At 38.8% G+C, this 11,861-nt stretch overlaps 1 protein-coding gene across 3 annotated transcripts; it reads left to right on the forward strand.

Annotated features, from left to right (window-relative positions):
- The first annotated feature begins 2,224 nt into the window (after positions 1-2,224).
- btbd10b (BTB (POZ) domain containing 10b) lies at positions 2,225-8,165 on the forward strand. 3 transcript variants are annotated; one of them, XM_034197028.1, is made up of 8 exons: positions 2,225-2,377; positions 4,552-4,745; positions 5,221-5,533; positions 5,655-5,757; positions 6,157-6,277; positions 6,534-6,731; positions 6,817-6,927; positions 7,132-8,165. In XM_034197028.1, exons 2-8 carry the CDS (start codon positions 4,595-4,597, stop codon positions 7,458-7,460), a joined length of 1,326 nt encoding a protein of 441 aa, XP_034052919.1. In that variant the 5' UTR covers positions 2,225-2,377; positions 4,552-4,594; the 3' UTR covers positions 7,461-8,165. The 3 variants fall into 3 exon arrangements, with proteins under 3 accessions (XP_034052919.1, XP_034052918.1, XP_034052920.1); XM_034197027.1 differs by having other exon boundaries at positions 2,244-2,377; positions 4,549-4,745; XM_034197029.1 differs by lacking the exon at positions 2,225-2,377 and adding an exon at positions 2,444-2,939 and having other exon boundaries at positions 4,549-4,745.
- The last annotated feature ends 3,696 nt before the right edge of the window (positions 8,166-11,861 follow it).

Genomic DNA, 11,861 nt, shown 5'->3' on the forward strand with positions numbered 1-11,861 from the left:
GAAAGATGAGTTAGTAGTGACTGGTGGTAGAGGTGGTGTCATGTAGATGCCTGTCCCCATCGATGCATTTGAAAAGTGACATCAACATCAACAGTGAAAATGGCTTATTGATGACCAGGGGAGGGCTACGCTGTATATAAAGGAGAGAACCGTCCGTGCACGAAAGACTGATCAACAAGTTTGCCGAACAAATCTTGCCAAACCTATTTTTCCTGGATATAAGGACAGAAAACCTGGTAAGAATGACATGAAAGTGGATCCGTTGTTGAATATATAATTGGATAATTGGATATCATAAAAATATATATTAGGGGGCAAGGACATTTGTTTTTTCTAACCACTATTTCACTTTATTTGTTTCAGTTTCTCAACATGTTTTCATTGAGGTACTTTGAAGCATTGGTTCTGATACTCTTCCTCGCCAGTTTACACATAGAGGCAAGACCACTGAGGTGAATTTGTTTTATTCTCATTGAGAATTCTAAGAATTATTAGTTAATTATTAGAAATAATTAATTATAATAAATAATTCATTTATGATGAATTAATTTCTGGGTATTTTTTATTTCTACAGAAAGAGAACCATCAGTGAGGTACAGCTAATGCACAACGTTCGGGAACACAAACAAGTGGGAGACAGACAGGACTGGCTTCAGGAAAAGTTAAAGGACATCACCGTTGCTAGTGCCAAACTACAACATGGACAATCGGGAAATATTGTCAATATTTGCGCAAAGGATGTTCTTGGATTGAAAAAGCGGAAAAGTTGAATTAAACCTATTTTTAAGATTTTTATTGTATCAAACAGAAGCCCCATGTGACATTTGAGGATCTGACAGTGAAACATTTTTCTAGCTGTTATTATTTTGTATGTCTGTCCTATTGATAATTTATTATTTTGTTAATGTTTAATTAGATTTGTTATTGTTTGTTTTCTTATTTTATTTTTAATGTATTTCTCTCTCGTATGTTAAATATTTGAATTATATTAAATTAATTAATTTGTTTACATTATTTTACAATGTCTAGCAACTGTTAAATTCAATATCTCAGGCCATCATATGGAAGAAAATGTCTTCACACATAGGTTTCTAAAAAAGGTAAATATTACCTCATACTCCCGTTCTGACTACATGTTTTAAATTAACTAAATTAATGTTTTTTACTGTGTAAACAAGGACCAACTACTGTAAACAGCTAGTCTTATATGTACTCTATGTATTGTTTCACTTGCACATTAGAGGCATCCTCTCATGTAATTAATTGAAGGAGAATACATTAATGTTTTTGCATTCTAGTCTTGACTTGCACAATCCTTGTATTTTCCTCTATACTAAATGGTTTCTATTGAAACATGTTCAGTGCTGATTAAACATTTTAAAATCATATCACCAAGCTGTTCAGTATTGTTTCCATGTGTCCCTTTTATGAGCTACAACAACTCAACAGAGATGCTAATTGTGTTTAACATTTCTGGGAAGGTCAAGGTCGTGAGATTCAACAGTAAAACAAACTATTTCAAAAAGGGATTTCTTGTATGGCTGATTTATTCATTTTTATGAGACTTTACCATGCCTATAGACAAATCATACTCCAAAGTTGCATAGCTGATTTAAATTATCGGATCTTTCTATTTGTTTTATTTATTCATTTATGTATTCATTTTAAAATAAATGAATATTTTTATAATTATAATTTCATGCATAACCATTGTAATTGTATCTGTTACTAAGCTATTTTCCATTTAAAAAAACAATTATAGGCATATTGCTTATCTATCACAAAACCTCTTTATTAACCTCCATTTTCCACAAGGATTAGAAACATTACAAATCCTCGGGCAAAATTAGACGTCCAACTGTATTCTAGTAGGCTAATGTGATTATTGAATTTGTTTGATTCATCATGTTCCTATATTCATTAACATTTCCTTGTCATTAGCGTTTGTATATTTTCAAATGTATGTTTATTTCCTGACGTTCATCTTTATATACGTTTGTATCTATGGTTTGTATGTGCTTACATTGATAAATAAAGTGAGCGGAGAAAAAAAAAAGAACAAAGAAACATGCCGCAAGTCTCGCGAGACTTCAACAAACGATTTCCTTTTAGGGAAATAGTAAAACTCCTTTACCAAATGTTGAAAACAAATCGATAACCTTCAAAACATTTACATTTTGTACATCTCTTTTCATACGTTTCAATCAAAGTGAATGTGAATAACTAGCAAGTTTGGCAACAGCCATAATTTCTAGCTTTGTGTGCGTCTGTACGTCACGTCTAGCCGTCGTCACGTCGGACGTCAACTCGTGTTTTGAAAAGGAGATGGCTAGTTAACTGGTGGGATTAAACTACAGCGGAAAACGTAGCCAAACTGGTAACTATACTTGATATATGTTTGCCCTACCCGTTTCGAAAATGACGGCTCCTATGTCGGTACAGTTCGTATAACTCCACTCGCCGCAATGCTATCCTAGAATACTATGCTAATAGTGTTGTATTGTACCGCTAGCAACACAAGCTAATGTTAGCTAGCTAGGTATGCTCACGCAGCAAAGTAGTTTAGCTAAGCTAACCGTCAGCAGCGTTGATTTGGTTATGATATGTGTACAACTCCTCTAACCATCAAACGTCAAGGACAAACCACTATCACCGAGGTGGATTTTAGACTCAAGTCAACAGCACACGTGAACCCCCTGTCAAACTATTACGTTAGCTGACAGCTGCTAGCCCGTGGTTTGCTAGCAGTTGATCTGGGGATTGAACTGACTTGTTGATTTCGTCATTAACCAGATAATATACGGTGAAATGTCCAGACCAGACTCCCCCCTGTACGGGTGGTGGCAGCACGTCTAGTTATATGACAGTAACTCCAGTGACACAGAAAACTGGGTTCGAAACGCAACAAGCCGACCTCACAAACTCTGCAAGCATTCGAGGTGAGCCAGCTGAATCAGCCCTCCTGTTCATGCTAGCGGTGTAGTGTCACTCACTGCTACGAGTCTGCACTATACATTACTCACACATGAAGTGTAAAATGACTATGTGGCATTAGAGTAAAGCCTTTGTATCACTCAGACCTTTTTTAAATATATGAGATGATAAACCTACAGTTGTTGTACGTATTAGATTATTTATCCTCATGCTATACATGAATCTGGTTCTGTAATAAGTGATGGTTGTAATCTTAGTACAAAGTAAACCATGTGAAGTTCATTTGAATTATACAAGTAGTCGAGGTCTGCAAAGTGAGTAGAGCTCATTTATACAATCAATGACAGTATTAGTTTGCCTTTATTTCACTGGTTGTGTGATGGCATTATGAGCAACCGATCTGTTAGCAGGTCTGTTATCATGGCAACATTTCAAACATGTACTAACACCCTTTTAAAGGCAAACATTTCATATTAATGTTATTTTTCTAAGCATTTGGCCACTAAAAAGCAAGATGCTTTAATCCCGAAACACCTCTATACGCAGCAGATGTGCACAAAATACATCACGTTTAGCCTCTATGACACCAGCAATGCCCACCACTCGCACTTAGGTGTGGTTTTCCTAATCGACAGCATTAGTTTTGGTGCGTAAAGTATTTCTCTCCACTTTGTTGACTTATTTGAAAACTCACATTTTTGGCATTGGTTCCTCCATCCTGCCCAGTGAGGTCCTTTTCCTGTAGGGTCTTTGTTTGTATACTGAAGGAACAATAGAAAGGCGGATATGAACAGGCAGGAAGCGCTGACACTTATGCCTTTGGTCTCCGGCCAAGAAGGGTGTACCTCCGAGGTTTGCCTGTGGTCAGTGGGTGGGTTTGTACTGACCGCACCTAATTACCCTGCAGCTGTGCCTATCACATCTCCTTTTTTCCTTTTATTGGGTTCAATACCCTGTATACTGATGTTTTATTTCTGATTTGACCTTCAGGTTTGATAAGCCTACACACTTCTTCTCTGATCTTAAGCTCGTGCATGTCTGATCAGTGTTCTGTATTAAACATCAAACAGGATGTCAAGCTGCTTCCACATCCAACTTGGCTGCATTCTTAGTCTTGGCGTCATACTCTTTTACAAGCTTACAGAATGTCGTAGATCTGGTTGTTGTTTTTAGGCCACTTATGTTAGCTTGAAAAGGTCTGGAAAATGATTTAAATTAATTTTGTCTTCTTTTTACTTAAGCAAGAATGAATCGGTTTTATTTGCTGTCCAAAAATGTGTATGGCCAGAAAATATTGGACCCTCTTACTGTTGTGAATGATGAATATAATGTACAGACTTCTATTAAGTAATCTTATTTTACAACGTCATCAATATTTGTGTAACTATGTTTTGGAAATCAAGTATCATTATGAATCGGAATTTTTTTGAATGCAATCTTCCCAGCCCTATTGAAAATCCTGTTTAACTGTAAGTGGTGTGAGTGTGTTACACCACTTACAGTTCATTTGTACGTACACATGCTTGTGTGTTATATATTTTAGAGTTTAAATAAAGTGCTCATCCGGGCTTGAGAAAGAGAGAGGAATGTTTGTTATGCTTTTGTTTTGTAAAGCAGCAGTCCGGCCCAAGCGTCTCGAGTGGAGGCAGAAGAGAGGAATATGAGCATGCATGGTGCCAGTGGAGGCTCTGACCGTTCACGTGACCGCCGCCGCTCCAGCGATCGCTCCAGGGACTCCTCACACGAGAGAGAAGGCCAGCTCACCCCCTGCATTCGCAACGTAACCTCACCCACCCGCCAACACAACACTGGTGAGTGTGCATGCATAGAATAGAGGGCATATAACAACAAGGATATCATGTTGGAGATTCCCGGCTCTAGGCAGCTACTTACCAGCTGACAGCATTTATCAAGTTGAAACCAGACATGTTTTTTTGGCTGTGAAATAAATCCAGTCAGCAGTAATCCACCTGTTTATGTTTAGACCAAGACGGCTTGTTTTTTGGAAACAACACACATATTTTGAGTAGGGTCCTGTTCAGTCTGGCTGTTTTGGACCAGATGGTACTAGCAGTGGACCCTTACTGAAATGTATCGCAAAGATGGTAACGAAGCTGGTTGCTTAAGAATGTTTATCATAAAAACTAAAATGATCCAAAACAAGCTTTTAAAATGCTAGAAAATGTACGTTAATTTTCAAGTTGCTCTATGTTTCTGATAGGATGTTTGTCGTCTGTTCAAAGGGAACTAGTCCTGTGAGTCATTGTTCTGCCTGTCTGTGTGCAGACCGTGAACGGGATGGTCCGTCATCGAGGCCCGGCAGCCCGCGGCCCCAGAGGGTCTCCCCCAGCGGCTCCAGCAGCAGCGGGGTGGTGAGCAGTCGCACTAGCAGCCTGTCAAGCACTGAAGGCACCTTCAAGAGCATGGGAGTTGGAGAAATGGTTTTCGTCTACGAGAATCCCAAGGAAGGAGGCGCGGGTGCCACTGTGGGAAACCGAAACATTAGGTCCTCAGAAAGAGTCACTCTGATTGTTGACAACACACGCTTTGTAGTAGATCCTGCTATCTTCATTGCACAACCAAATACCATGTTGGGCAGGTACAGTTCACTTTGACCCAGTCAATTAGAGATATATGGATATTAAATAAGGGTTTAAAATAGCAATGGAAAATTCCATTGTTTGTGATTCAGAGACTAAACTAAAGTTTCTTTATTTCAGAATGTTTGGATCTGGAAGAGAACATAATTTCACAAGGCCCAACGAGAAGGGGGAGTACGAGGTTGCTGAGGGCATTAGCTCAACAGTTTTCCGAGCAATTCTGGTCAGTCTCTCTCTTACATTTACTCTGTTTATAAAAATGACGGTGGACTAAAATATGACTACAGTCATAGACAAAATGACCATAGTCCAAAACATCACCCAACAAAACAAAAGTAAAAAAAGGCAAAATATAATAACCTTCATAGGAATGGGATTCATAGAAAAATAATCCTGATACACACTTTATCTAGAGAACGGTGGGATTAATAGGGAGGCAAATAAAATCATGCAAGCTAGCTAAAGTAGCATGTTAGCTTCCCATTGATCGATGGTGCCAGGCGTTTATCCGCTTAAATATACTTCATACTTACGGAATTATTTTATTGATATTTCATGTGTGTTACGGTATTAATAAAGTGTTTGAAATGACTGCCTTCTGTGATTTCTCTCTAATTGACAGGATTACTATAAATCTGGGGTAATCCGCTGTCCTGATGGAATCTCTATCCCTGAGTTGCGTGAGGCGTGTGACTATCTATGCATCTCCTTTGACTACAGCACCATCAAGTGCAGAGACCTTAGTGAGTATTTCCTCTGGGGGGCTAGGGCTGTTAGTGTTACCCATTAACAGAAGCAGCTTGAGTCAGAGTAAGAGACACAGCAACACTGCCTTGCCTCGCACTAAAGCCTTACACAACACAAATAAAGCGGATTATCACAAATCTAATCTATTGTAGCTAGATTTTTCATTACTCTTATATTACATGGTGTAGAGCACTGAGAGCCAGTATGACTTGGTTCACATTGTATAACCCAAACGCCCTCCGTTGTTATCAGGTGCTCTGATGCATGAGCTGTCCAATGATGGAGCTCGACGGCAATTTGAGTTTTACCTGGAGGAAATGGTTCTGCCTTTGATGGTGGCCAGTGCCCAGAGCGGAGAGAGGGAGTGTCACATTGTAGTCCTTACTGATGATGATGTGGTGGACTGGGATGAAGAATACCCACCGCAAATGGGAGAAGAGTATTCACAGAGTGAGTACACACAATTACAGACACACAGGTCTGCACGTATACAAAAGAAAGACGTGTGTTCAAATGTTGTTTTCTTTCTTTGCAGTTATCTACAGCACAAAACTGTACCGATTTTTCAAGTATATTGAAAACCGAGATGTTGCCAAATCAGTTTTAAAAGACAGAGGACTGAAGAAAATAAGACTGGGCATTGAAGGTAAGTTCAACCATGTTCTCCATTCAATCATATGGAAATACCAAAGTCATAAAATAAACACCAGAATTATTTCCTTGAAAAATGTTTATTGTGTTGAGCACGTCGCCTCCTGGTGAATAAACCTTCGTGTCCTCATTCTGGTGTTTTTGTATTCCCGGATGACAGTAAAAAGCTAATGATACTTCCACACTTCTCTTTTGACAGGCTACCCTACATATAAAGAGAAGGTCAAAAAGCGACCCGGTGGACGTCCAGAGGTCATTTACAACTACGTCCAGAGGCCCTTCATCCGCATGTCCTGGGAAAAAGAGGAGGGTAAAAGCCGCCACGTGGACTTCCAGTGTGTGAAGTCCAAGTCCATCACCAACCTGGCAGCCGCGGCAGCAGACTTCCCCCAGGACCAGCTGGTGATGCACCCCGGCCCCCAGGTGGACGAACTGGACAACCTGTCTAACCAGCTGCCTGGTGGCAATCACTACAGCAACAACTACAGCAACGAGCCTGACCCCGATGCACCGTCACCTGCTGTCTGAGGACTCACTGGCCCTCTTCCAATGCCTCTGCCCCCCCCCCCCACTCCTCCTCTTCCTCTAGTCCTCCTCCCAGCATGCTGCAGCATGGAGCGCCAGGGGCACCATAACCATATTGCCTTGACACCTCCTTTGCAGCCTTAGAGCCTCAAGAACCTGGTTGGCAGTAGAAACAGAATCATGAGGGACATAAGACTGGTGAAAAGAAGTTGACTATTATTATTTTAGTTTTAGTTTTTTTTACTTGACCAAAGGAATTTATTTTTCTGTTTGGAATAAAAATGTGTAAAACACTTATTATTAACATTATTATTTAAAATGTTATTGTTCCTTCATTTGATGGGTTTGATTGAGCACTCGCACTGTTTTCTCACAGGGTTTTATTTCACTGATGATATTGATTTGAATTATATTGGGTGGCCTAACTACTAAATGTGCTTTGGTGGAAATATGACTTTCTGGTCATGGAGAAAAATCAGTTATCACCGCATAGTGTCATGATATCCAATTGGACGCCTCTCAGATGTCTTTGAATCTTGTAATTAGGTATGTAGTCATTGGCTGGATCTGATTTGTGATGTTATGCTCATCCCGCAGCCCAGATATAAAGCAGAGCACAGGCTGCTGTGGTCAGAATCTTTTTGTGCAAAGCTTGAAATTGTTGTTAAAAAGAAAACGCAAAATGATCAAATAAAGACATCAAAAGAAGTTTGTGTATATTTGATGTATGTGATGTTCACTCGACACAAGCTACATGTTTCACAGTGAAGATCACAAGCTTTGTCGTTGCTTTCCTGATGATGGCTCAGTGCTTTAAAAACATCCTCTTCATCCTGACCTGATGTTGCGACTTAATGTTTTATTAATCTATCCTGAGTTGTTGAGCAGTGTATTGCTTGGTGGCCTGGCCTGGTCTCCTTTTCCATATTCGCCACCCTTTCCCTCTAACAGGTTTTTTACAGAATAGCAGGCCTCCTCCTCCTCCTCCCCATGTACTAGACTCCTTTGGTTTGGGATCTTAAAAATGAACCAGCCACTTCTTTATGTGATAAATGTGACTTGTTTTATTTTTAACTTGTAGAAGATTGTATTGATCCACTCTCTCACCTGCAGCACTTACAGCAGACAGCGACAGAGTGGGACTAGGACAGGTTATGGATGAGCTGTCCACAGATAAGATGGACTACAACACTTCTTTCACCCATTGTAGCAAAGCACTGTAATTCCAGCAGAGCCGATCAGACGGCCATTCATTTATGTGTGTGTTGGCTGCATGTGGACAGCAGGAGCTTTGGGGAGCCTCATTAACGGTTGATCAAGTGTTGTCCGTTCTGTAAAATGCATATCTCGCTTGGGACATTCTGCTAAATCATTCATGCTGCTGTGAATGGTGCAGAAGCTTTTAGGTGTGTTGAGATAAAGAAAAAGGTTTCATTCTAAAATCATAAGTAGGCTTTCAAAGTGAGAGCATCATATTTTTTAATCGGAAGAGCAAAACTTGGTTGATGGTAAGGATCTGAGCCTTCTCATCGTAGTTGAAATGCCTGTACTTCATTGTTGTCAGTTGTTCAGAGTGAAGAAAGTACATGTGGACAAAATAAGTTCATAAATTGAAAGTAAAAAAAAGACAGGATCAGATACATGAGAGGAAACGGAGCTTTAATCAATAACTCATAGAACCCTTTTAAGATGAGCAATTTAACTTTTATGGGAATTAAATAACCATCTCAGAAACCGGATGAAAGAGGGTTTCTCCTGAAGCATAAAATCATCCTTGCATACGACATGACCTATTTGATATTAAACGGGATGTGGAAAGAATCCTTTTTGTGGTGATCATGTAAAAGGCTGCATTTGTGTAGCTCATAGTCTGCTATTAATTGCTATACTTAACTATTTTCTTTCCTCAATCAAATACAATCAAAAATAAATGTTCAGTTTTATAATAAAAGAATCAATGTCAGCCTGAAACTAAAGTGTGTAGAGTGAACAGATGGCAGAAGTAATCGCATTATCAAGTCGGTCATATGAGCGTTTTGTTGGCTCCGGGGATTAAAGCGCCATCTTGTTTTACTGCTTTCCAACACAGCATCCTCCCCAAACATCATAATCCCTGGGGTTTTTCTCCTATTACAACATTACGAATCTGGTTTGTGAGATCAAACTTAATGTCAGAATGGAAAGATACATATGTTATCACAATTATTTTAAAGTTCTGGATCTCTCAGCAATAATAATACTAATAATAAATAATTATAATTAGGACTTGGATGTAACACATGAGAGGCTCAGGTCTTCTCTGTCTTTTATTTAATTGTCACTACACTGCAGGGTTGCCAACTCTCACGCATCTGGCGTGTGACACACGCTTTCACTCTCAATCTCACGCTTTTACGCTGCCCAAACTATTCTCACGCCAAAAACAAGATGAACCGGCGATCGTTTTTGGTTGGTTATTTACAATGTTGAGTTGACAGCTGCTCAAGCTGCCCATCCGCTCCCTCCCCGCCCCCACCACTCTTAACGTTAACAGACAGTAGAGCAGTGGGAGCCGGTTGGTCAATCCCTGACCCGTATTGCGCATGCGCAGATCTAAGATCCAGTAGAAATGATAACAAAGTAAAAGTCTGCTGCTTATTGTTCTACTAGGCCAAAATAGAGTCAAAGAGTATATGAAAAGGAGAGTGAGTTAATTAATATATTTGGCAGTTTGGAGTAAGTCTGTAGATTTGTTTGTGTGTGTGTGTTTCATGTATAGGCCTCTCACGATAATTAATTTTGTTGGATACATTTTCCCGGAAATGATTGCGATAAACGATAATATTGTCGGCACCGTTGTATGACCATTTTAGACCACTGACATAATGATAATATATAATAATAATTCAAGTACATCCTTTCAAACTGCTAGTCACATCCTCATGTAAATGGCAATGTATCAAGTTCATTTTTATTTATCGTACGATAAGTCAATAATTGCTTATCGCGACAGGCACACAATAAAACAGTGGAAACAAGCATGTGTTTGACTTTCATTAGTGAATGAAAATGTGTGCTCTTTTTAGTCTGTGTCCAATATTGTGTATTTGTATATATTGTATATATAGCCTATCCTATATATATATGCTAAGGTCCCGCTACTGACACGATAGCAGTCATTTAGTGAGCATGTGTAATTAAACCCATGATATCAAAATCTCACTCCAGCCAGGTACCCAAAGTTGGCAACCCTGCACTACACGCTCGTATACAGTTGAACATTATTATATTTGTCTAAAAGATGGGCAACTACAATTCAAAATAGAGACATGGATATCATAAATGTGTGAATCTCGAACAGTAAGAGCCCCAGCCTGGATATAATTGAAGTGGTTTCTGCAGTTGATTTGATAGGCTATATTGTGTACACGCCTTCTGATAAGAGACACAAGGCAAGGTTTATTAAAATGGTATTGATTGATGCAAAAACAAATTTCCTAGAAGAATGAACAACCTTCCTCTAGTTTTCATTTTACTTTGGGAAATGGCTTTTGAAATTAGAAAAATCACTCTCAAGAGACAGCTGTTCATCTTTGATAACATGACAATCTGACTGACTGTGGTTGTTATTGATGTTGTTCAGCAGATATAGTAGTCAAAAGAGCAGCCCTATTATTGTTTCTGTTGTTCCTTTAACACAGCAAAATGATTCAGCATCCTTAAAAGTAAAATAAAGGAATAGGTCATGACATTTAAATTGTTGTCCTTCAAGCGTTTTTTTATGTCAAACAATCCCATGCAAAGAGACTTTTGGGCCATCTCCTCTCTTTCACCACATGCTGGCAGTAGAGTTCAACAAACAGAGGAACCATCTTTACATTTACTAACTCTAAATGAACTCTTCCTAACAGGTTTAAATTAAATTAAGTTACATTAAATTATAATCCACCAAAAGCAATACCTCACAATTATTTTTACATTTATTTTAAACATTATTCATTCTCCTTTGATTTTGTTTCATTGTATAATGTTGCCAGAGATTATCATATGTGTTGGTACGTTAAAGAAGTAACAATTTATTTAAGCCAAAACAAAAGGCCTAACATGAATCGACGTTTCAGCAGAAAAGGCTGGAAACATTAATGATACCATGAATAACTGTTTCCCTTTTGAGGTTGGTTGTTTAAGATGATCAATGTTGCTGTTTCACTATTACAAATGGATGGTCAAACACATATATATTATTTTGCGAGCTGCTGCCTGGTTCCAAAGCAGACAATGTGATTTACAAAAGAAAAATATGAACCAGAACCATTCCACCCTTGCTTCTTAACATATCTTTCATGATCTTTAAACATAAAAACAAATCACACTATGAAACAGGGATTCAGTTACATGTTCAAATGTGATGCAATTTTTTAAGAT

This window comes from Gymnodraco acuticeps, unplaced genomic scaffold (genome assembly GCF_902827175.1).
Source record: "Gymnodraco acuticeps unplaced genomic scaffold, fGymAcu1.1, whole genome shotgun sequence".
NCBI classification, from domain to species: Eukaryota; Metazoa; Chordata; class Actinopteri; order Perciformes; family Bathydraconidae; genus Gymnodraco; species Gymnodraco acuticeps.